The sequence below is a fragment of the Panthera leo genome, chromosome C1 (genome assembly GCF_018350215.1).
Source record: "Panthera leo isolate Ple1 chromosome C1, P.leo_Ple1_pat1.1, whole genome shotgun sequence".
Lineage (NCBI taxonomy): Eukaryota > Metazoa > Chordata > Mammalia > Carnivora > Felidae > Panthera > Panthera leo.
Window position 1 is genome coordinate 101,654,912 of NC_056686.1, and position 26,496 is coordinate 101,681,407.

The 26,496-nt window shown below is 44.9% G+C and overlaps 1 protein-coding gene across 1 annotated transcript; it reads left to right on the top strand.

The window, feature by feature from the left end:
* Positions 1-258: 258 nt before the first annotated feature.
* On the top strand, positions 259-26,496 carry HAO2 (hydroxyacid oxidase 2). Its single transcript, XM_042951930.1, has 8 exons — positions 259-288; positions 9,415-9,553; positions 11,272-11,423; positions 13,341-13,624; positions 15,538-15,747; positions 20,151-20,309; positions 20,675-20,744; positions 26,187-26,496. The coding sequence occupies exons 2-8, from the start codon at positions 9,423-9,425 to the stop codon at positions 26,240-26,242; spliced, it is 1,062 nt and encodes a 353-aa protein (XP_042807864.1). The 5' UTR covers positions 259-288; positions 9,415-9,422; the 3' UTR covers positions 26,243-26,496.

Here is a 26,496-nt window from a genome sequence, read left to right on the forward strand (position 1 = left end):
CAAATAGGCAACTATTTTATTTTGCAGTCTAATTTTGTAATGAAATCACTTAAATTGGAAGAGACCTTGCAAAGCCCCCAGAGTTCATTTCAAAATTAACCTTGGTCTGGCCTAGTTGCTCATTTACTTCCAAGCTGGAAGATTAACTTGTAGCCTTGAACCTCTTCTGAACTCATAGAGTTATAGGTAGTGACCTACTGCTCCCTACCACATCCAGCAGCAAGCCAGGCTCCCATCAGCTTCCTCTGGACACCACTTTTCCCAAGGACTGGAAGACGCTAATCTCAGGTTTGTTACTGGGTGTCTTCTGTGTGCTTGCAACAGGAGAAGGAGACGAAGTCGCAGGAGATCTAGGAGAGAGGTCAGAGACTATGTGAGTATCACTGGTGCTGACTGTGAGTTTCCAAGGTGAATGATCCAGCAAAAAGGGGCTGTGTAGGGACAGGTAAGTAGGGGGACTCCAGGAAACTATCAAAGGAAGGCTTTGCTTCAAAGACACTACAGAGAAGGATATGTTTAGCAAAGTTAAGTCTTAACTCAATGGAATATTTATGGGTGTCCTTAAGAGGGAAAAGTCTCAGCCTTTGGGCATGTCCTTTATAACTTGACCATTGCTTCCTGGCCACCAGCAGAGGAAACCAGTGACATGGCTATCACTTCTAAAAGGCAAAGAAGTTAACTTCTCAAACAACTGGACCAGGGTAGTTTCTTTGAAAAATAAGCTTGCATGGAACTAGATACCAATTCCCTCCAATGCAGAGCCTTCTGGGAGTGTGATTGGGTCAGACGGAATCTATAGACCAATCTGGAGGGAACTGCCCAAGAACAGTGATTAAGTCAGCATGGTATTGGTAGAAAGATGGACCAATGGATCAGTGGAACAAATTAGAGAGTCTAGAAATAGAATCAGAGGAGAAATAGCTTTTTGTGATCTTCTACATCCAAACAGGAAGCAAAACTCCCAAAACTTGACTCTTAATCACTAGGTTACTCTGCATTTTATAAGATCCTTTTAGTCATACAAGGTCTCTATTAAGATAGTCATATCCTCATTTTATGGATAGCCAAGAATTGGAGCTTGTCTAAACTAAATGGTAGTAGAACATCATCTGTGAGACGTTGAGAAACATTATTGAGAAAAAAACAGGAATATTCCTAAATCCCCGGATAGTACCCTTCCCCCAGAAAAGGACTCCTGTTACCCTCTATGCCCTAGCAACTAACCGAGAATGAGCTATTGAAGTCTGTCTCCTTCAACTGTAAGCTTCTTGAGAGCAGAGATTGACATCATGTAAGTTTTTCAGTCTCTATTGTTCAGCACAACACCTGGATATATTAGTTAGGCTTGTTGTGCTGTCATAGAGAATAAACCCTGAAATCTTAGTGGGTTAGCACATAAATATTTATGTCTTGCTCATATAAAATCAACTGATCTACTCCTGTCCAAATGGTGCTTCAGAGACCCAAGCTGCCTTTATTTTATAGCTATGTCTTCTGGGGAACAGGGCCTCCACATTGTTGTAGCAGAAGAAGAGAAAGATGAAGGGGCACACATCAGTTCTTAAATTCCTGGCCCAAGATTTGACACATGTCACTTCCGCCCCAACCCACTGGCCAGAATTAGTCATATAGCCCTGTCTATTTTTTAGCAACTGGGAAGGAAATGTCAGAGAACATATGATGAGTAGTAAACATCTCTGCCTTCCTGGCTGACAGTGTGTACTCAGTGAATCTTGTTGGATGAACTGATAAGTAAACATGACACAGGGTTTCAATGATGCTGTCACAGAACTGAAGCAACTTTCACCTCCAGAGCCTCAGACGAGAATGCACATGTCGTCAACATGGAGAGTAATGCACTTGGATCTACCATTTATTGATGACTACTCTACATAAGGCACTTGTGACGGCACAAGAACTTGACACGGACTGTGGTGTTTAGTCCTCATGTGGGCCCTATGGGATAGGCCTTAATATTCTTCTTTCACAAACAACTTTGTCATGGAACCATGGTGAGCAAGTAGCAGAGCTGAGGCTTGAGCCCCCGTGGGCCAAGTTTCAAAGCTTATGAGAGTCTATCTTCTCGACTCCATGGACTCCTTCCGCTATGAATGCCTTTCAGAACATCATGAGCAACTGAAAGCAATGGCCTTCAGAAATCCAGTCCAGAGTCATTGCCCTAGTGAGAGTGCTAGGAGGAAAGCAAAGAGAGACAGGGCCATTCCATAGCTGGTTTTCCCCATTTCCAATGGCCTTGTCCTTTCTCATCTCTCTCCTGCTACCTCCTCCCAGGGACTACCACCATCAGACAGAAATGTGCCTCCAACACCTCAAGTCCATGGTGAAAAGAGTAGAGGTCAAAGCTCATTGTAATCATTTGTGTAGTTTCTGAGATCTGTCTGTTTTGCACCCTCCATCCTGTTTGAGCAAATGAAGAGGTGAGAGCAGTGATCTCCATCCGGGACACGTTTCCCGATAGCCTAGATTGTGTGGGAACTGTGGCCAAGCCCACTTTATGCAGCTCTCCCAACCCTGCAAGACAGAGACCTGAATGTCTCCTAAGGCACCACTAACACTCTACAGCAGCTCCACTATAGCCACGGCAAGTCAAAAGGATTCCTGGTCAGACTTTGTTCTTTTCATTGTGTGAGCATAGGTAATTCACCTGGATCCTCTGGGTTTTAATTTTTTCATCTATAAAATGGAATTGTACATCTACTCTCTGATCATGATCTCACTGGATTATTGTGAGCATCCAATGGAATAGTATATGTAAGAATAGTAAGTGCGTTTAGATTGCTAAGACTGCTTAACTGCTTAACTCGTTATTGTTTATGACCAGCTAAATAATGAAATTTTCTTTTCTTTTCTTTTCTTTTGCAATTTTCTTACTTGAATTGCATCTTGTTGAGGGGAGGGAGCAAAGCTACATATGCCCATGGCATTTAAATGCCAACTCTCTCACTCTATAAACCACACTTGGCTGTAAACATTTGCTTCTCTTCATGATGTTTAAGCTCCAGGCTATGGAAGTCAGAACATTACCACATGAGTGATGTTGGGTAAAGTATTAACTAAGTAATCTCTCTGAGCTTCTGGTCTCTCATCAGTGAAATGGGAATAACATTTGTGTTTGGGAATTATCGTAAGGGGTGAAATACTAACGCACATAAAACAATCTATATAGTGCATGACATCATGAAGCACGTGATAAACGGTTGCAATTTGATCGACATTTTATTATCAAGGAGCCATCATGCTGTCTCCAAGGGTCTTTGTGTAATCAAATGATCCCACTGCTTAACAGAATTAGAAAATCCCCAACCTTTCAAAACACCTTATGAGCACTTGGATCAATGTCTCCCCGTGTGCTCTCAACAGTCTCCAACACCCCATAGAAAGCACACAACTTACAACATGGCTGTGCTCCAAAACTCTACTTGGAAGTCATTTGTTTGGGACTCAACACATATTTTCCCACAGAAAGAATGCTATTAAAATAGTGGTTGGATTCCCAGGTCACTGGAAATACCCACTTGATTTGCAAAGTAGCAGAAAATGGGCATATTTGCAATGCAAATGAGTATAAAGCAATGCTGTTGCATTGCTAGTCATTGGCCAAAACCGAAAACTAACAATATTATGTAATAGATAGTTTCTTTTATTTTTCATAAATGATGGCAATAAGGAAAGCAGGCTTACTTAGAGAAAGAAGAGGGTGTTTTCAAAGGTTATGAAGGCTCTTTATTTGGTCTAATGTGACTTCAAAAATTTTAAACTTTTTAAAAAATTTTTTAAATCTTTATTTTTTGAAAGAGAAAGAGACAGAGATTGAGTGAGGGAGGGGCAGAGAGAGAGGGAGACACAGAATCCAAAGTAGGCTCCGGGCTCTAAGCTGTCAGCACAGAGCCTGATGTGGGGCTTGAACTCACGAACCGCGAGATCATGACCTGAGCCAAAGTTCGATGCTTAACTGACTAAGCCATCCAGGTGCCCCAAACTGTTTTGTTCGTGATCCAAGGGACTATGTAGCACTAATCTTATCAACCATGATGGAGTTATTTTTGGTTTGCAAACAGAAAAGGCAAGGAAATGGGAAAGATCAGGGAAAGGGAAGAAGTGAGAAAGATTCCCTGGGGAAAAAAAAAATCAGCCAGTGGTTTGGATACACTGAGCAAGGAGGAAGAGGTATACATATGGAGTAAGATAGATATTACTAAGTAGCTATGATAGCTATTTAGAAGAACAGCTTCTAAAAAGAGAGGTGTCAAGGCTGAGAGGCAAGAGGGAAGGAAGGCTGTGAGTACCCAGCTACTTGGTGTTAGGAAACAGCCTAATGATGGGCTCATTCCATCCTGTACTTCACTGCTATGAAGTACATGGTGAACTAGAATGTTAACAGCCACATCTAAACCAGGTCTTTGCATGTAAGGGCCAGGGAAGCACAGGATGTGAAAACCCCAAGGACCTCAGCCCAACCTTTAATTTCTGGTGCCTTCAAAGCTGGTAGAGATTAAACGGGAACATATGAAAACCTACAGCTTTCAAATGAGGAACTGAGGCCCAGGGAGAGGAAGTAACTTGCTGGCAATCATATCACTAGTAAGTGTCAGTAACCTCCCCAAAGCAGGCCGCCTCTCAGTCTGCTGCAGCCACTAGTTCCCTGACCTGGCCACTAGTCTGATTTGTGCTACACCTCGAACTTCAGCTCTTTCGGGCCGCTGTGGGCTAACCAAGCCGGGGCAGAAGGAGTACAGGAGGAACTGGAACGATCCAGGGTAGATCAATCTCTGGAAGGCTTAGGTCTAGGCTGAGAAGCTAGTTCTCAAATAAGAAGTGAATTCCAGGTACCACTACCAGACTATCCGGAAGGGACTGCAAGGGCACTGAGCGCGGATAGGAGACCTAGGTTGTTTTTCAATTCTGCTCTGGTATGAGCTTGCTCACATTTCTTCCTCCCTCTGAAGTCCCTCTCCGCTCTGATTGTCTTCTAATCCTCACCAGGCAGGATCTGTGGTCCTTGTGGCCTGGGGAGGTGGGCCAGTGAGTCGCTAATGTCACAATAGCTCAGACCCCTTCCAGGTCATGGTGGCCATTTTTTGTTTTGCTCTGTTCCGTTTTTTGCAATAATCATCTCTCCTCTTCAGCCCACCACCCCGCAACCACTCCTATTAGCTTGTTTTCCTTTTCAGTGATTAAACTTCTCCTGGCCTGTAGTCATGCTCCACCATGGGGAGTAGGATGTTTGGACCACCGTGGCCTGGAAGGGGTCCTGCGTCCTCACTCATACTGTGTGAGGGCTCAGGAGAAAGGCCAGAACTGATCCCAGGCTGACAGAAACAACTAGGCTGGCCCCGTGTCCCCTCACTCCTACGCAGATGTAAGTCTTGGTTCCTTAGGCCACTCCAGGGTTAGGGACACTCTGATATCTGACCAGATATTTCTAGAATTCCAACTCCTATACCCTGACCTTTCTGCCCCATTTGGAGGACTCCCTGGGGACTCATGTGCCTCAGTTACTGGCATTGTCCTCACTGTGGCCCCAGCCCTGCGCTCCCCTCCCTGGGCTGCCGTTGCTATGGTGATGGCTGTAGGCTTTGCAGCCACTCTCCTTGAGGCTGTCACTTCATATACAGTGATTAAAGCACTTTCAGCCAACCTTGACTGGTATAATCTCTCAGGCAAGGTCCCCAAAGTGTAGCCTTGATGCTATCTCTACCATTCCAATGAAAAACTTGGCTTAAGTTCTGGCTTGGGGACCAAGCCAGAGGGTCTTGAAGGACACCACCTTTCAGCATCAAGCACTTGCACCTGGAGCTGGGCCCTCAGAGGCAGACTTGGCTTCCCTTATATCTCAATGACCTGCCCTGTGAGTTCCGCCCTGAGATCTCTTAAAGAACACCTAGGGTTTTCTCACACAAATAGAAGCTCCGATATCCCAGATTCCTCAAGTGACATCAACATGTATTATGAATCATTTAAAATCTTCAAAGAAAGACAACTTGTTTATCTAGCCTAATTGCATTAGATCAAATGGCAAATTATCTGCCTTGAAACGCCTACTGGTTATAGTCTATGTAATTCTTTCTTCCCCCATCAGGGAAAGCTGTTTGAACTTCGAGTCATTAGCAACGGGTACCACTGAATGTCCTTGCTTTTATATTTGCGCTTTCTTATCACTCATATGCTAGTTGTACTTCGCCATTTTCTACCAAGAGACAAAAAGCCTGAAGAAATTACATGAACTACAAGGAGCTAAGGTTCTTGGTCAGTGCACCAAAGACTTTTACCCTCTTTATGCTTCTTCTGCTTTCTCTTCCTCTTGGGCAGTTGGGATAGGGGAGAAAAGAAGAAAAGATAATGCAGCAGAGATCAAATAAAATGGGAATACAAGAAAACCATTAGATAACCTGGATCCTCGCTTGAATTCCTGGTGGCTTTAAGTCTGGTATTGATCAAACGGAGATACATAAAAACATGGAGTGCTAAGTCTTTCTTCCAAATTTGGGGAAAGCTTTGAACAATGAAGTTGTCCTTCTGTTCAACTACAGGCCTTATATTGGACCTCTAATAAAAATAATGGGCTCAGTACTTTACTAAGCTGTAAAAAATTTCACCCTACAAAATTATTGTAAATTCAATAAAACAAGTAATTTATGTGAACCAACTATTTTGCCCGGCACCATGAAAGCAAAAAAGGAGAATGTCTATCCTTAGGGGCTACCGGAAGGCACGACTCCAACCCTTCCCTTGTCATAATTTACTGCCTAATCTTTCAGAATTTATTCCATATCCAAGGCCTCATTCTCTTCAAATGCAAAATGAAGACACTAATACCTTCTCTGTCTACTTCACAAGGAAGTAGAAAGAAAATAGTAGAAAAAGAAACAGCAAACAGAAATGTGATAACAAAGTGTTTGGTATCTATAAAGATGCTGCCTTATTTCTTTCTTTCCAAGCAGCTTCCAGATGCTTTCATCCCCACTATTCCAGGCAAGTAATTCTGAGTGAGTCTAAGCCACTTCTCTTGGATTAGACTCAAGTGTTGTTGGGGTTTTATGCTAGAAAGCTGCAGAAGAGCATTTCTGTGAGTGTGTAATATATAGAATATGGAGAATTTGTTGAGACATCAGGAGTAGAAACCTGGTGGAGAATTCTCATCCAACAAGGCAGAGAAAGGACAGACAGGGGAATGTTAAATTCAAGTAATGAACATTCATGAACAGCAACTCACTGTCACATACTATCCTAATGCCTGGGGATTCAAAGCATGTTGGTGGGGGGAGGGGGTCCCAATCCAGTGATTCGCTAGGAAGACTCATAGGACATAACATGTAGTTGAAGCTATGATTAATTACAGAGAAGGAATGAGAAGCAAAACTAGCAAAGGGAAAAGGCTCATGGGGCAAAATCTAGAGGGAAACAGGTGTAAGCTTGCAAGAGTCTGCTCTCAGTGGCATTACACAGGATGCACTTAATTCCTCCAGCCGTGAGTTGTGACAACATGCGTGAAGCATTGACCACCAGGGAGGCTCATTTTAGAGACTCATTGCCCTAGGCTTTTTGTTGGGGGCTGGTCATATTGACATTCTCTGCCAAACTCATGCCAAAACTCTAAACTCTCAGAGAGAAAGCAGATGTTCAGCATAAACCATGTTGTTTGTACAGTTTAGACACAGTGAGCCATGCCATTCTTATCAGGGAGTACTGGGAACCTTCTTGAAATCCAAGTTCCCAGACTCTAACCAAGGTCTAACTTTGCAAGCAGGCTTTTCGAGGGATAGCATTCTGGAGCCTGTTATGTTAACTCTTTTGTGCACAGAGAGGTTTAAATCAGTGATCACAATACAGATGGATAAATACAATGATTAATTCATTTGGCCAAAGTCACTGAGACTTTGAAGGGTCGGACAGGGATGAGATAAATTAGATGTGGTTCCTGTGCTTTGTCAAACTCAACTCAGCACCTCAACAACACCCTGCCCACCCACTGACAAAGTGTATTGCTTATAAAAAGCTCTATGGCTGTGCTCCAAATTCCTGCTGCTATCCTCCCCATCCGGAACCCACTGCACATCCCAGGGGCTTTGTTTCTGCCTGCCATAACTTCTTTCTGCTTAGCCCCTTGGGTAGATGTTTGGGGCTACTTCTCTGTTTGACTTGACTAGATTCTGGTGTGGCCCTGGATGCCTTCCAGCCAGTTCTGTCCCATCCCTGCCCCCACCAAGATCTCCAACACTCCATATTTCATCTGGCCTCCTTGGCCCCTTGTCCACTAGAGGAATCACTCCATTCATGTTTGAAGCCCTAGCTCCTGGGGGCAATCCCTATCCCTCAGTCAATGATTTAAAAGTCATTCCATTTCTACTCACAGACTTTTTTGGTTAATTTTTACCCCACTGCCAGCTGCCAAGGAGATGCCCAGGACTATGAAGTACAGATTTCTCAGCCTTTCCTACTGGAATCCTCTTATGAAGGAGCCCCACATGCTGTCTCTGACCGCAACCAGGGCCTTTAGCATCTCTGCAGCTAGACTTACCCCTGTCCTTGCCCCTACTAGAGGGATTTATCCTCAAACTATACCTTCTTTCCTCTTTTAGGGGAGTGAGGGGTTTATCAGAAGCACCGGGTTCCAGGTCTGCTGCAGATTGGGGGTCACATAGGTTGAGTGCAGGTCACATAGTTGTTTTCTTGGTCTCAAAGCGAACATGTTCGGTGACCCAGCCAAGGAGTCAAAAACAGTCAGCTTTCTCCCTGATGTCAAGCAGAGCCCCAAGCAATTAGTTCACCCAGAGATGCCTGGGAACTCCCAGGTGATAGTTATCAGTTCAGCCCCAATTTCCCCAGCCTGATGGATCTCCTCCCCCAAAGGCACAGAGGTAGGAAAGAGCCCTTGGGCAAGTTCAGGAAATGTTCATAGTGACTCAAATGACAAGGAAAAGCCACATAGAGATGAAGTTGGTGAGAGTTAGGAGCTGGTCCAAGAAAGCTGTGAACGGCATCATAGGGGCACTTGATCAGACTCGTGTTTCAGAAAGATCCCAGAAGCTGGAGGGAGACAAGATAGACAGTGAATCTGGAGGCTAGGAGACAAAGATAAGAAGCTTTTGTAATAATCTTACAAGAAATGGCAAGGCCTCAACTGGACCTGAGGTGGCGGATGTAGAGACGAGGGGACAGACGTGAGGGATATTTAGAAAGCCAGACAATCAGCAGCTGGGAATGGGGGTGGTAGAATGGAAGCAGTGGGGTCGGCAACTTTGGCAGTTACCCTCATTGAAAGAAGGAATCCAAGGGAGTTAATGTTGAATCCAAATAGCACCAGGCCATACAGAGCCCCCCACATTCACCCTGTCCTCTATTTCTGACATATTCTGACCGGGTCTTTGTTTGGTTTTGGATTTTCTTCTGAAGGTCCAGAAATGCCTTTGGCATGTTTGACAGACTTTCAGGCTTTTGCCCGGGAGCGTCTGCCCAAGTCAACTTGGGATTTTATTGAAGGCGGAGCAGATGACAGCTTCACGCGGGATGACAACATCGCAGCCTTTAAAAGGTCTGGTCTTCTGTATCCTTTCTATTGTTAAGTTCATGTGCACCAGTTGAGAGGTCCTTGGAACATAGTAGCCCTGCTTTTTGCCTGCAGAGGACACAAAGTACTCAAGATATATTCATTTTGGGCTTTGCCAGAGGCTAATTTTTTTTTTTTTTTTTTTTTTTTTTTTGGTGGGGAGTGGGCAGGTGGTTGGGAAGAGAATGGATGGAGAAAAAACTTATCTTAGTGGCTCTGCAGAACTAGCGTGAGTCACCCTCCCTCTATCCCAGCAACTCTGCCACCTGACAAGATAGGACAAGAGTCCAGGGTCCCCAGTTACCTGGGCCCGGAGGAGAAGCTGGCTGGGTAAGCCTAAATCTCCTGAGTTCCTAAACTTCTGGCTGGAAGGAGAGACTGTACATCGAGAAATATGTCCATGGGACATATGGACACCCAAAGAGTCTTAGGGGTGGAAGGAGGTTGATTTCAAGGGAAAAGAACTGGGCTGGAACAGCAGCAGGCAGAACACGGGGCAGCAACGAGCCCACAGGCCACATTGGGCCCACCACCTAATTTTGGATGGTCCACAAGCTAAGAATTTTTGTTTCCCATCTTTAAATGGTTGAAAAAAATTGAAAGAAGAATGATAATTTGTGACATGTAAAAATTATATGAAATTCAAATTTCGGGGTTTATAAAGTTTTATTAGCACCAACCATTTAAATTACATTTGTCATCGACGTATTGGCTACAGCTGCTTTTGCATCACAACAGCAGAGCTGAATAACTGTGACAGATGCATGGTCCACAAAACCCAAAATACTTACTATCTGGCCCTTTACAGAAAAAGTTTGCTGACCCCTGTAGTAGAGAGGTAAGGAGGAAACTGAAAAATGGGATACAAGGTGAACGCAATGTTCTGTATTTTCATACTTGTTTAGTACTACCTTTAGGCCCCTTCCTTGCTTTATCTCATTTTGCTTCTGTGAGACAATGATGAAATTTGGATTACTACTTCATTTCACGAAGTAACACAAGTTTGTACAACCAGTATTTCTAGCAAACCTTTCTACATTTGTGTATGATATTTTGTGAAAAACAAGCATTTTTGGACCCTGAGGCTAAGTATCTATTGGACTTAAAAGTGTGTTTTATATATTTATGATTTATGAATTTCCCCGCCTTCTTCTAAAGAAGTAGTCAAGTCAAATCTTCAAATGAATTAGCCTCTAGCAAAAAACAAAAACAAACAAAACAAAACAAAACCTCCGCCATGATCATGCTCTGGGATTTGTCCTCCTTCGGTGACCTTTTCTTACTTTATAGAGGCTTGTTTGTAACCCATGAGGGAAGATCCTCGAACTCCTTCCTGCTTATTCTTTTCCTTTCTAATTCTTGCTAGGTATGGTAAATCAACCAAAGCATCCAAGTGCTGAGAGTCTGCTCAGACAGACAAAACTCAAAGGCACAGACCTGTGCCAGAGCAAGGTCAGAGGCAATATGAACCATAGGTGCACTGGGGGTTTAGAGAAAGTGGGGTTAAGGTGGGCCAGGGTGTTGGGAAAGGCTTTCTGAAGGAAAGTTGGTCTATGTGGCCTAATGAGCCCACTGACCCCCCACCCCCAGAGGTTTCTTGGGTCCCAGTCTGGTGTATTCCTGCATGGGAATCTGGAGGCCCGGCACCAGGCAGCACCTGCACATAACACCACCAACAGAAAACTCTTTGTTGCTAAGCACAGAATCCGCCTCCGTCCCCGGTACCTGAAAAATGTGGTAAACGTGGACACCCGGACCACAATCCAAGGGGAGGAAATCACTGCCCCCATTTGCATCTCACCCACGGGTTTCCACTGCCTCGTCTGGCCGGATGGAGAAATGAGCACAGCCAGAGGTATGAACCAACCACACCTTGAGGCTCCCTTCCCTGGGGGCCCCGAAGCACGCAAGTGTCCTTCAGAGCAGTAGCAGGATTTCTCTTAGAAGGAGTTCAGGGACAGCAATCTGGCCACAATTAAGGAGTGTGTGGGAAAAAGGATGCTTAACGCTATGTTTGTATAACATTTCACCTAAGAGTGAGAAAACATCCATTTCCATAATAATGGGTGGTTAGAGAGGGGGCTAAGGATAAATGGATGTGGAAATCGAGCAAGCCATCCTTCAAAGGAGGGGTCCAGGCCACCGTAGTCTGTGGGGAAAGGGGTTCTCAGTGTGATTTCAAAGACAGGGCTCTCTCTGACCTCTCGTGGGTCAGGGCTGGAGCTGAATGGTCTCTGGATTTAGGATGAGGAGGGATTCATGGCATGATGTCCTAACAAAGGCCCTGACAGGTGTTCCTGCCCCAATGTTGTGCTTCCCTTCTCATTGACTGATTTCATCATCTTATATGACAAAAAGGCTTTTATTGGGTGTGTCTTCTTCTTAGGAGCCCCTTATTCTCTTCTCTCATCCCTCTCTGCCAAAGAGAGAGAGAAAGAGAGAGAAGAGAAGGAAGAAGGGAGGTGAGAGGCTAAAAATAGTCTTATGACTCCCTTTATAATCTTTACTATAGGCCAAATCTAGGAAATAATTTATTTGCAGGTTGCCCAGGGCCTCTCTGGGATCTTTTCCTTTGACTCTGTGATAGAGGAAGTAATGAATCCAAGGATTCTAGAGTCGCAAATGACATCTGTCTGGTTAGGAACCCAGTCTGGCCAGGCTGAAATACGAATGTCCCACAGGACAATGACTACTTTCCCAAATGTTCATGCTTGAACGTGTGGTGTTGTTTTTAGAGTGGGGCAAAAGAATGGGATATCTCCTGTTGACATTAAGGATTGAAAATATTAAACCTTTTTTATAAAGTTATTTATTTATTTATTTACTCACTCATCTATTTTGAGGGGAAGAGAGGGACAGAGTAAAGGAAAGAGAATCCCAAGCAGGCTTCGAGTCGTTAGCACAAAGTCCAATGTGGGGCTCGAACTCACCAACCGTGAGATCGTGACCTGAGCTGAAATCAAGAGTTGGCCGCTGAACCGACTTGAGCCACCCAGGTGCCCCAAAATATTAAATCTTGATTAGGCCAGATTCTCTGCCCATGGGCTGCTGAATGGTAGTGACATTAACCTGCTGGAGAATCCTACTGAAAACAATGATTAAAGTAGGAAATGAGAAATATGTCGCAGTGTCAACATCACTGTCACCACCACCCTCGCCAACCTCGTTATCACTAACATATGCACAGCACATCACTTAGTAATTTTAAAAATGCTTCCATATCTAGTATCTTGTTTAATATCCCAACAACTCTGTAGGAGAGGTAGTAGTAGCCCCCCCTCCCCCATTTTACAGACGAAGAAAATGAGACCCAAGGCCACACAACTAAGAAGGGGAGGAGTCGGCATTTTTCTAACTCAGATAGCATGCTTTTCCCAGGACAAAGCTCAGCCTTCTCCACTGGAATTACATTTCCTCACCCTTGGTTCCCTTCTGTTTCCTTAACAAGTTCACAAGCAGCCCATTCTCCCATCTGAAAGCTGTAGCAGGTCCAACATGGTTCTGGGGACTAAGTGACACCTCCAGCTGGAAATAACAACCATGGACAACAGGGTTTGGAAGACGGGTTATACAGCAGGGGACCCAGACAGGATTGGGCCTCCCAGCTTGATCTAAGGCCCCCTCTCCCTCCTGCCCTAGCGGGAAGCAGAATGAAGTCAAGCTTTACCTTCACTGTCAGGGCAAGCTGGTCAGAGCGGCACAGACTCGGAGGGCTTCTGAGCCCCTTCCAGAATCCTGCCCTCCCACCTGAGCTGTACTGTTTGCTTTGCAGCGGCCCAAGCAGCCGGGGTCTGCTACATCACCAGCACATTTGCCACCTGTGCCCTGGAGGACATTGCTGCTACTGCCCCCAGGGGCCTCCGGTGGTTCCAACTCTACGTGCATCCAGACCGGCAGCTCAGCAAACAGCTGGTCCAGAGGGTGGAATCCCTGGGTTTCAGAGCTCTGGTCATCACTGTGGATGTGCCCAAACTGGGCAACAGGCGACATGACATCCGAAACCAACTGGACTTAAAGCTGAACTTACTGCTCAAAGACCTTCACTCACCTAAGGAGGTAGGAAAGATACCAGATCCGATGGGCAGGCATTACAGGAGGCAGATTTCCTCTTCTCCTTCCTCCCTTCTCTCTTTCCACGAAAGTTCATGGAATGCCTGCTCTTGCCAGACGCTGCAGATGCCACGTTTCCTGCTGTCCAAGGCTTCCAGGCGAACAGAACGTAACACACAATGTCCTCACTGCTGGCGCTATCCACTTGTCACCAGAAAGAAGTGTTCAGGCCAGGGCTGGGCGCTAAGAAATAGGAAAGCATTGGAAAGGATTTCTTCATGGCATAGGAGAGTAAATTAAATAAGTTCTTCCTACATTTTCTACTTTATGGGACACTTAGAAAATGACAACTTGGGGGACGCCTGGGTGGCTCAGTTAGTTGAGTGTCTGATTTTGGCTCAGGTCATGATCTCAGGGTCCATGAGTTGGAGCCCCGCATAGGACTCTGTGCCGACAGCTCAGAGCCTGGAGCCTGGGGCCTGCTTCGGATTCTGTCTCTCTCTCTCTCTCTCTCTCTCTCTGTCCCTCTCCCTCTCACACTCCGTCTCTCTCTCTCTCTCTCTCTCTCTCTCTCTCAAAAATAAATAAACATTAACAATTAAAAAAAAGAAAATGATAATTTTGGATGACACATTTAAGTTAACTAACCCCCTGAAGAGGCTGCTCGTAGACAGGGTGACTGGCCCATGGAGTGTAGTCAGCCCAGGCCCCACCCTGCTGCCTTAAGAACTGAGGGTCAGAATCTCTCTACACCTGGAACTCATTCCTGGAGCTGCAAAAGCACACTTGTTTGGAATCTCTGAAATAGGTGACTGCAAAGGCCACTTCCCCATTAAAACCCTACAGTCAGGGGGACCTGGGTGGCTCAGTCAATTAAGCATCCGATTTTTGGTTTCAACTCAGATTGTGACCTCATGGTTCATGGGTTCAAGCCCCACATTTGGCTGTGTACTGACAGTGTGGAGCCTGCTTGGGATTCTCTCTCTCTCTCTCTCTCTCTCTTTCTCAAGAATAAATAAATAAACATTTTTTTAAAAATCCTAGTCAGATGCAACGGAGTGCCCCAGAAACAGAAAATCATGGGAACATTGGAATGCCTTGGCTGCATCAGCAATAATGATACCGGCCTTTTCAGCTAGTGAATGGCTGTGATACACAGCCAAGTGAGTTAACAGTTCTACTCATTCACCACAAATTAGCCTTGGATTTTCTGGAATCCTTATATCAGATCCCAGAGACACATTGGGATTGATGGGTATGTTATTCACATGGTAAGCCAAGGTTAAATATGAGGTAGTATCTGACTTAGGATTATTGAAGTATTTCTTAGCGCTTATAACCTTGTGCCTATCTCAAACATAACATGCTACACAGGCCTAGACGTGCCTTTGGTTATCCACCTCATGACTATATTCTAAGTTCCTTTAAAGTAGGGATTATGTCTTATTTGCCTTTGTATCTGCAGATCCCGGCATAGTTATTGAGCAGGGACACAATTAAGGGTTAATGAATAAGCAGTTGAAATAGCAGTTCTTTTGCACAGTTTGTTAGGAAAAGGAGCCGGAAGTGTTGTTGATTCTGTGGCTCCTCTTTTAAGGCTCATGAAAGGTGGCTATCCGACTGTCTCATTTTGGAATGGATCAAATAATCTTAAAGGAGCTCAGGTCTAAGTTCTCTTTTCTTGGGGCGCTTGGGTGGCTCAGTCGGTTGAGCGTCCGACTTCGGCTCAGGTCATGATCTCACGGTCTGTGAGTTCGAGCCCCGCGTCAGGCTCTGTGCTGACAGCTCAGAGCCTGGAGCCTGCTTAGGATTCTGTGTCTCCCTCTTTCTGCCCCTCCCCCATGCTCGCTCACTCTCTCTCCCTCTCTCTCTCAAAAAAAAAATTAAAAAAACCCAAAGCTCTCATTTCTTCCCCACAGAGAACGTCAATGCCTTATTTCCAGATGTCCCCCATTGACTCATCCATCTGCTGGAATGACCTCTCCTGGCTTCAGAGCATAACTCGATTGCCCATTATCCTTAAAGGGATCTTGACAAAAGAGGACGCAGAGTTAGCCGTGAAGCACAACATCCATGGCATCATTGTTTCCAACCATGGTGGAAGGCAGCTAGATGACGTTCTTGCTTCTGTAAGTAGGGTAACTTCAGAGGCGTGTGTGTGTGTGTGTGTGTGTGTGTGTGTGTGTGTGTGCATGCGTGCCCACAGGAAGGTACCCTGTGGAGTTTGGCCTACGCTCTCGTCTCCCTTACTAGGTATCTGCATATACCTGTGAATTGCAAGGACTTTTCATCATTAACAGCCTACTGTGTACCAGGTTCTTTTTCCAAACTTCACATACGACATCTCTAAATCTCACAATGGTCCTACAAGAATAGGATCATTATCACTCTTTTACAGATGGGGATCCTGCAGCTTAGGGATGTTGAGTAACTTATCCAAGATCACACAGTTAATTAGTGGTTAACTGTCAATAGGAGAGACGTTCCAAAGGCGCTGAGGTTTCCTTCCTTCTGGAAGAAGTGTTCAGTCAAAGACCGCCTGTGTGCATGGAGTATAAGGACATATTTTCTCATGTCACACATCCTGGGAAGGAACACTGCCTCACTTAAACTAATAAATAACCATCTTTCACAGTAAAACTAAAAAATGCCATACGAACCCTCTTCTAAAAATCTGTGACAATCTGTAATTCCCCCCCTTTCTTTTGAATGTACGCCCATTACGGAGGAAAAGGAGGCAGGCAGAGAAAGAATCTTTAAATGGGAATGAATTGTTGATTTACTTTCATGGACATATATCACTTATATTTTTCAAGAGATTCTTCTATTCCTACTTGATTTATTTTAAGAAAGGGAAGTGGGTTTTTTTTCTCTCTTTCAGGCCTTTTTATTATGTAAATAAAACATGTTCACTGCAGCTAAATTATAAAATATACATATGCAAAAAGAAAAAGATAAAAATCACCCCTAATTTCATCACTCTCATTAGCAACAATATTTTGGTAATGGTTTTCATCTACTTCTTAAGGCAAAGATGACATCTTGGGTTTAAAAAGCTACATACGGTTTTGTAATTTTTCTCTTTTCACTTACCGATGTGTTAAGAGCATCACTTCAGTTCAATATATATGTTTCTCTCAGTTTTAATGGTATAGAGTAGGAATGGGCAATTTATACAACCAACAGCCTATGGTCGAACATCCGACGACTTCCAAGCTTTCACTATTTTAAACAACAGCATCAAACACTGTCCTTAAATCTTTAGCACTCTCTCAGTCTTGAAGATGAATGCCGGGAGATGTAGAAGGTTCATTAGCCAATCCGTACATTTCAAGGCTTGTGAAGCTTGGAGGTTTCAGGTGCCAATCACTTGCCCCTTCTTCCTTTCCAAGGGAGAACCCTCCAGGTTCTCATTGAGAGAGAACAGACACAGAATGGCAAGCCCGCATGGAGAGCAAGGGGCACCGTGTGCCGTGCCTCTCCGTAAGAGCTGATTGAAGGGAATAGTCGGGCCTCCTACTTCTCATCCCAAATCTTGACCTATGACCCTTGGAGAAAGTAGATCTGCAGAGCACATGCTAGCTCTCTCACCCAATTCCTGTAAGAATGCCCACAGGTTTCCTGCCACACACCCAGGAACCGGCAGAACAGGCTGCAAAAGATTATAGCAGGTCCTGGGCAGTCACAATCGTGTCTATAGATAGGAACAGAAAGCAAGAAAGAGCCCATCACCAGCAAGCAGCAAATAGAGTCAAACGTTCACCCTTGAAATAACTCTAATAAAACACGATGCAGTAGGCTCTCTCTCATGAATCATTTAAGCCACTCTTGCTTCCTTGGGGAGGACTGAGTAATACGTGGTGCAAGAGGCTACACTTCTCACTGCACCTTTCACTGCACTTCCTCAAGAGAGAATGCCTGTTCGTAAAGGCAGGAGCCAGAGAGAGAATTTCTCCTTCCCCATCATGCTGATCCACATGTCCTTCTCCCAAGACATCTGACTGAACAACCAAAACCAAGGTCATCGGGGGCCAGTGCCGAGATTAGTGTGAAGCTAGTGAAGTACCCACTTCTGGCTCAAAATTTGAGAGGGTGCCAGAAAAGCTTAGTAAGATAAATAATAGTTTAATGCACTATTTAAAAAATTTAAATTAATGCCCAATAATCCATGGTGAATAAAATATCAACATTTTTGTTAATGTTTATTTTTGACAGAGAGAGATAGAGACAGAGACAGAGAGTGAGCAGGGGAGGGGCAAGAGAGAGAGGGAGACACAGAATCTGAAGCAGGCTCCAGGCTCCGAGCTGTCAGCACAGAGCCCGACATGGGGCTCGAATCCATGCACCATGAGACCATGACCTGAGCCCAAGTCGGACGCTCAACCAACTGAGCCACCCAGGTGTCCCTAAAATATCAACATTTTAAATAAAGATAGGATCTGTCTTTGTATTTGCATAACCTACCTCCACTCATCTCACCACTGGCCTGGCCCCAGATCCAGTAAATTTTATTTATAAAAACAAGCACGCACGCGCACACACACACACACACCCGCTGCCCTTCAGCTCACAGGTCAAAGTTTGCCATTTGATTTTTTAAATATTGCATTCAAATGTTATTTATCTGAGTGTTTGGGCACACTTAAGTTTTGTACCTGAGGCCAGTGCCTCACTGTGAGGGGTATGACTCTTTGAAGTTCCCATTTCTAGAAGGTTCCATATCTAACACTCCTTGTATTTCTTCCTGAGACCTGGGAAAAGGGTAAGCTAGCTGTAGCCAGAAGGCTGTAATGAATGTCCTATCATGACCTATTGAAAGTAACTCTAAAGCAATACTGTATCCGAGGCTCAAATTCACTCCTTTGTTCTCAAATTCTTTCAGCTCCATTGTCCAATACGGCTCATTGGAAGAGTTTGCACAGATACATTTATCTCTTTTTCACAACATCATAGGAATATTCCAAATAATACCACACTGGGGCTATAAAAATACCCCTTATTTGGACATGCATTCTTGCCAGTTAGCACATGTAAGTCTAAAATGTATTCAGTTCAGGGCACCTGGGTGGCTCAGTCGGTTAAGCGTCCAACTTTGGCTCAGGTCATGATCTCACAGTCCGTGAGTTCGAGCCCCACGTCGGGCTCTGTGCTGACAGCTCGGAGCCTGGAACCTGCTTCGGATTCTGTGTCTCCCTCTCTCTCTCTGCCCCTCCCCTGCTCATGCTCTGTCTCTCTCTGTCTCAAAAATAAATAAAAACATTAAATAAATTTTTTTAAAAATAAAATGTATTCAGTTCTTCTCCACTTGTAAACTAGAGTACAAAGTCCTTTCCTCCCTGATTTCATATTCTGTTCAGTCTAGGCCAAAGGATCGCATAGAGGTAGAATTCCCACTGATTCCTTTGGCAGCAGAAGTCCCCCGGGCGTCAACTTTCTCCTCCTCTCCAGTTGTCCCTTCAAGAGGCACAGAACAGGAGCCCAGAGGCAGTTCCAGAACGCTGTCCTCAAGGACCCTCCTCCCAGACTCTCCCATCACCCCTCCTCTTAGACGTAGAGGCGCTGAGGGGTGCAGCCCGGTCTGGGGCACCATGGGTTGGTGAGGCCGGGGACTGAGGAGGCAAGGTGGGAGACAAAGTCTGGGGAGAAGCCAGGCCAAGTGATAAGCTGCTTTAGTTTTGCCTTTCCGTACTTCTACAGTACTGCTGCTTTTCCATCCCCACCCCCCATGTCTCCGATAACCCACACGGGAGCCAGGAACAAGTTGTTCATGTGTGGTGTGCAGGGAACAAGGTATAGCCCAGTTACACAAGACAGCCTGGGGTCCGGACACTTGGGCCAAGGCTGGTCACATTCTCTTTGCCCACGACACCCACTGGCTTAGTGATGGAGAACACTCCTGCCTGTGCTGCCCTAGAAACAGAGAAGGTAGAAGAAAATCAAAAGTCAAAACGTCCTTTAGAAACAAGAACAGGAAAGGGACGCCTGGGTGGCTCAGGCGTTTAAACGTCTGACTTCAACTCAGGTCATGATCTCACGGTTCATGGGTTTGAGCTCTGCGATGGGCTCGCTGCTGTTGGTACAGAGCCTGCTTTGGATCTTCTGTCCCTCTCTCTCTCTGCCCCTCCTCTGCCTCACACATACTCTCTCTCTCAAAATAAATAAACATTAAAAAAAAAAAGAATATTAAACTGAACGCCATAAATGGAAATGTCTCCTTTAGGATGTGAAGAGGAACCAAGAGTTTCTTCCAAGCTACAGACAGCTGAACGAGTCAGAGAGGAGCTGTGCTCTGTCAGGGCAGAAAATGGCAAGAAGGAGAGCCTGTAGGAAGTCCCCGGGGCTTGGGGACACAGCTGCACTGCTCTGGGAGGGGAGGGGAAGCACAGCTGGGGCATGGGAAGGGAAGACACTGGTAGACCTCACCCACACTTGGACTTCCTGTTCCTAAGCCACGGTGAGGGGCCATCTCTGTCCCATGACCCCCAAGAGTGAAAATGGAACTCCCTCCAGCCCTGCATGTCTCTTTTTTCAGATTGACGCCTTGGCAGAAGTGGTGGCTGCTGTGAAAGGGAAAATGGAAGTGTACCTGGATGGTGGGATCCGAACTGGCAACGATGTGCTCAAGGCTCTGGCCCTTGGGGCTAAGTGTGTGTTTCTGGGGAGACCAATCCTGTGGGGTCTTGCCTACAAGGTGAGAGTGGCAAAGTGAGACCCAGCCAGAAGCTACTGGGCTTCTTGTTTGTTTCCACACTTTCCTGTGGTTTGCCCTCCAAGCTTAGCCGTTTCTCAAGGTGCCACAGATTTCTGAGGGCCCGTCCCCCCTTGCCTGGATCCCCACGCCTCCTCTGCCACAGGGTACACATTCTCAGGCGCTCTCACCCCATCTTTTCCTCTTTGCTGCCCCGTATTCCCAGCACAGTTCCAATTCCGCAGACATCCCTGTTCTGCAACCCCCCCAGCTGTGAGCACACCCAGACCTGATACTCAGCCCATGGTCAGAATGTTCCTTCACGCTTCTTTTTGTGTCCCCCCCCCCACCCTCATTCTTGGGAGCAGGGTGAAGATGGTGTTAAGGAAGTTTTGAACATTATAAAAAACGAGTTCCACACTTCCATGGCCCTCACAGGTAAGTTTTTACAATTATTTTTGTTGTTGTTATTGTTGTTTACTTATTTATTTTCAATTTATGCCCAAATTAGTTAGCATATAGTGCTACCATAATGATGTCAGGAGTAGATTCCAGTGATTCAACCCCTGTGTAAAACACCCAGTGCTCACCCCCACAAGTGTCCTCCCTAATGCCCCTTACCCATTTACCCCATCCTCCCACCCACATCCCCTCCAACAACCCTCAGTTTGTTCTCTGTATTTAAGAGTCTCTTCTGCTTTGTCCCCCTCCCTGTTTTTATATTATTTTTGCTTCTCTTCTTTATGTTCATCTGTTTTGTATCTTAAATTTCACATATGAGTGAAGTCGTATGATATTTGTCTTTCTCTGACTGACTTATTTCACTTAGCATAATACCCTCTAGCTTCATCCACGTTGTTGCAAACAGCAATCATTCTTTTTGATTGCCGAGTAATGCTCCATTGTGTGTGTGTGTGTGTATATATATATATATATATATATATATATACATATATATATATATACCACAATATATATATATATATACCACATCTTCTTTATCCGTTCATCCGTCAATGGACATTTGGGCTCTTTCCATACTTTGGCTATTGCTGATAGTGCTGCTATAAACATTGGGGTGCATGTGTCCCTTTGAAACAGCATACCCATATCCTTTGGGTAAATACCTTGTAGTGCAATTTCTGGGTCGTAGGGTAGTTCTATTTTTAGCTTTTTGAGGAACCTCCATACTGTTTTCCAGAGTGGCTGCACCAGTTTGCATTCCCACCAGCATTGCAAAAGAGATCCTCTTTCTCTGCATTTTTGCCAACATCTGTTGTTGCCTGAGTTGTTAATGTTAGCCATTCTGACAGGTGTGAGGTGGTATCTCATTATGGTTTTGATTTGTATTTCTCTGATGGTGAGTGATGTTGACTCTGTTTTTATGTGTCTGTTAGCCATCTGGATGTCTTCTTTGAAGAAGCGTCTATTTGTGTCTTTTGCCCATTTCTTCACTGGATTATTTGTTTTTTGGGTGTTGAGTTGATAAGTTCTTTATAGATTTTGGATACCAACCCTTTATCTGATATGCCTTTTGCAAATATCTTCTCCCATTCCGTTGGTTGCCTTTTAGTTTTGCTGATGGTTTCCTTCGCTGTGCAGAAGCTTTTTATTTTGATGAGGTCCCAATAGTTCATTTTTGCTTTTGTTTTTCTTGCCTCTGGAGACATGTTGAGTAAGAAGTTGCTGCGGCCAAGGTCAAAGAGGTTTTTGCTTTCTTTCTCCTCTAGGAGTTTGATGGCTTCCTGTCTTACGTTTTGGTCCTTCATTCATTGTGAGTTTATTTTTGTGTATGGTGTAAGAAAGTGGTCCAAGTTCATTTTTCCGCATGTCGCTGTCCGGTTTTCCCAGGACCACTTGCTGAAGAGACTGTCTTTATTCCATCAGATATTCTTTCCTACTTTGTCAAAGATCAGTTGGCCATAGGTTTGTGGGTCTATTTCTGAGTTCTCTAGTCTGTTCCGTGATCTAAGTCTCTGTTTTTGTGCCCAAACTTTTACAATTCTTTTCCTGATTTGGAGCGGAAGGCATGAGGGCTACGGAACAGGCACCTTCTGGCTTAGCTTTCCCTGGCCCGGTGGCCACCCAAAAGAGAGAGAAAGGAAGAGATGTTCCAAAGATGGAGCACAAATGCAGAACGTGATACCTTTGCTACAAAAGCAGATGCAATTTCAGGTTATGGGAAAGAGGGTCCCATTATACTCTGGCCTGTTCAGGTCACATCAGGCTTGTTGGATGTGTTTCTGTGAATCATCTTTTAAGTAATATTCATGGACTGTGAGGAGTTGAGAAATTATGTCCAGGAGGAGGCATGGAGGAACTGGGGAGATAGATACAACAGGAGGAGAGGAGGGAGGAGAGGGAGAAGTGTCATCCTGTGTGACCACAGCTGGACAAACGTGAACGTCTCGAAGTTACATGCGGGTGGATTTCACTCAAAAACGAAGTTATTGTAAAGCAGCGCTCATAGAAATGTACAAGTTTTTAGCAGAGCCTGGGATCCCAGTGACCTATAAAATAGTAGTTTTTAAACTAAGATGATGACTGCTGTCTTGAGAAAGATTTGGTTTGGAGTTTTTAGTTTATTTCTTTCTAGTTGGCACAAGATGGCAAGGTGGGTATTGCAGGTAGTTAGTGCTGGGGCACTAGAGGTGCTAAATGTCCTAAAATGCCTGGAACAGTCTCACAGAAGAGAACCACCTACCCAGTGCCAACGGCCAATGGCTCTGTCTTTGATTATCTGTGTCTGCTAAGGAAACAATCAATCAAGAGCTCTGATGTGAAATCAAGACCATTTTCTTTCATTAACTTGTTACCATAAGTGTTACGGAGCATCTGTTGTATGCCAGGCACAAGGCAAGGCATCCAGGCTCTTCTCAAGTCTGGTTTTGGTCTGATATTTAGACAAGTGTCTTGCCCTCGAGCAAGACAAGTTGTATTAGTAGTGCCCATTGGGGCTGCGGACTCAACCTTTTGGGCTTGAATGATACAAATTAGAAAACTTAGATCAGCATTAACGCCAGCACCAGCCTCCTTTCTGCTGAGCAGATTAATTCAAGAAAAAAAATTCAGCTTTGAACCAGAACCATACTATTCAAAGCCTATGAAGATAAGTCAGTATATGACACGGGGTCACCAAGATCCCTCCTCGTGGGCATGAGCCCATGAGGCACGAGTGTGAATAGATATCATATTGGTGTGTTTTGCCCCTGGGACGGAAGGGGGTGAAAGATGGGAAGACCCATGAGCTTCTACAGATTCTGGGAGGTTGAAATGACTTCCACTGCTCCCCCCAATTTTTTTTCCATCCTTGCCAATGATGCCTGATCTTCTTTTAACAGAAAGAAGCCTGTTGGGGGGGATTCACAATAACAAACCTCTTCTATTCTGCCCAAAGTTTACACTTCACAATCACTGGGCTAGAAATGGTGGCTGGAAAATCTTCTGAAATGGAGTGGAGAGCACCCTTTTTTAAAGGGGGCAAAGAAAGACACCAAACTGTGAGCACGTTTATGGCAGACAGTTTATACTCCCCTCCTTCTAACTGTTCCGCAGTGAGAATGTATGGTTTTAAGTGTAGATACAGAAAAATTAGTAATCGCAACCAAATGTGGCACAGGGAAGAAGGAAGAAGAGAAAGAATAAGAAACTGAGGCAGAAGGGCTTCCATTGGCATCCTCTGCATAAGAGTCCCTCCCCCAGAGAAGACCCCCAGACTAGTCCCCGGGGTGAAGGGATCTTGGGCAGGGATTTTGGTAGAACTCACTAAAATGCAAAATCACAGCGTAAACCCCCTTAGATTCTGTCACCCCCTAGCCCTTCCACACACAATGTGCGTTAAGACACCTGACACAAAACCGGCACTCAGGAGGGATCAGTTAATATGATTTCTCTCTCCCAATTCCCCTGGAGATGTGCGATATTTTCCCTTATGACCCTGTAACATACAGTCTTGGAAGGAGAACCCTATTTACTGATAGCAAAATAAGTTTAAGAGTCATGCTTTTTTGGGGTGCCTGGGTGGCTCAGTCAGCTAGGCGTCCAACTTCGGCTCAGGCCATGATCTCGCATTTCGTGAGTTTGAGTCCCGCCTGGGGCTCTGTGCTGACAGCTCAGAGCCTGGAGGCTTTTTCAGATTCTGTGTCTCCCTCTCTCTCTCTGCCACTCTCCCCCTTGCTCTCACTCTCTCTCTCTCTCAAAAATAAATAACTATAAAAAAATTTTTTTAGGTCATGTTTTTCTCACCGTGAGACCAATTGCTGAAATTATCTTACAGAAAGGTTAGAACCAGGACCGGTCTTGGAAAATGTCCACATATAAATCACACCAACACGAGGCTGCACAGACCTCACTAAGGCCTCGTCCTTCACAAGGGGACGAGGCTGAATTAAAAAGTCTATGAACCTTCTTGAGGTTTATTGTTTGTCATTACCCACTCCAGGTTAAAGTAGCCAGAAACATTTTAGTGTAAATAGCCTCCTAATTTGCAGTAATGAAAAAGCAGGAAAAAGTTATAAATATGCATTCTCTCCCCACCTTTCATGGAGTCTCTGCCAAGTGCAGGGCGGTGCCCTTGGTACTGCATGAGACCCAGAACCCAATCTGAGGAGAGTCGAATAAGTACAGAAGCATTACCAAAGCTTGTGTGTCCAACTGTCTCAAAATGCAATCGCAGCATAACTCTGAGGCAACTATTGAGACATTTTTACATCGTTTGCATATGATTTTTATTACAATACGTACCGGCGATTCTGTTTTGACATCTCTGTGCTCCTTGAGTAGGTCTGCCTGCTGTGGACACCCACTATCCTCTGCTCTGGGGAAACCCAAAGCTCTTAAGACCACTGTCCATCCTCAGGAGAGCCGCCTCTGGCACCGAGGTCCTGCTTCTGCCGTATGAGTTCAGTTTGTGGCTTATTTATGTATCCCATGCCTGACACTTCTGTCCACTACAATCAACCCAGGCGTGAAACCCAACTTTTTCCTATGTTTCCTTTTTTAGGGGGGAAAAAAGCCTTTCATGGGTGATATTTTGGTGAGTGATACATTATGCTAAAGCTGTGTTTTGAGAGGTGAGGGTACACACATCGCCCATGTGGAAACAACTTAAATTAATCATTGCACATCCCGGCCTTCAAGTCCTTCCGCCTCATCATCACCAGAGATTTCCCTTCTACTCAAGGCCACGACTCCCCGGTCTGTACCAACACGCTACCCTCTCTTCCTCCCCGCTCCTCGTGCTTCTTGTCTGATGTCACTGTCTTCACTCACTTCCTGTGTCTAATCTCATCTACAGTTCTAATTTTGCATTTTAATGAAGCTCCTCCACTAAAGAAGTACGTTTCATCTTGCAGAGCTTTCCCTTGGAAGGCAACTGCTGTATGAAATAGTCATCCCATCTCTTATTTCTGACTCATACTTTTCCCTGACAGATACTTCCTATATCCATGAGCCTTATCGGCACTCAGATAAAGGTCAAGTGTATCTACGGCCCATATGAATTGATTTTTTAAATACTAAAATGGTGTTTACATATTTTTACTGTGGCATTTTGACATGGCTGTGTTGAAAGAGGACACGGGCACAGGCTCACAAAATAATTCTCAAGGCAATCAGAATAACATTACTCATCCAGTATCTTCATCTACCTTTTTTTTTTAATTTTTTCTTTTTATTTTACAGAGGGAGAGAGAGCATGAGCAGGGGAGAGAGCAAGAATCTTAAGCAGATTCCATGCTCAGCGTGGAGCCCCACACGGGGCTCAATCCCACAACCCTGGGATCACTATCTGAGTCGAAACCAAGAGTCGGATGCTCACCCGACTGAGCCACCCAGGTGCCCCATGGAGAAATAAGCTTTTTAACTGCTTTGTTCTTTTAGGTTGCCAGTCAGTTGCAGAGATCAATCAGGACATGATCCAGTTCTCCAGGCTGTAAAGGAAGAAGGCCAATGAGCAGACTGCTGAGGTTGCCCACAGAGAGAAGACAAACTCACAGCATGGTGTGCAATGCCTTCCTGCCTTGCCCCTATCCTACCCAGAGGCTCATCCCCTGCACCTTCAACCACTCCACCCCTTGTACTTCAGGCCCCAGACCCCTCCTCTTCCTCAAAGGTGACACGCTCTCCTTTACCTCATTGTTTGTTATATGCTCTTGCCTGAACTCCTCCTCTGAAAGAAAAAAACCTTAAA

What these genes read in the sequence shown, in the direction of transcription:
- HAO2 (XM_042951930.1), top strand. Translation starts at nt 9,423, where the DNA reads ATGCCTTTGGCATGTTTGACAGACTTTCAGGCTTTTGCCCGGGAGCGT. An exon ending in TGTGGGGTCTTGCCTACAAG is followed by an intron (nt 20,310 to 20,674) that starts GTGAGAGTGGCA and finishes TCTTGGGAGCAG; the next exon opens with GGTGAAGATGGTGTTAAGGA. An exon ending in CACTTCCATGGCCCTCACAG is followed by an intron (nt 20,745 to 26,186) that starts GTAAGTTTTTAC and finishes TTGTTCTTTTAG; the next exon opens with GTTGCCAGTCAGTTGCAGAG.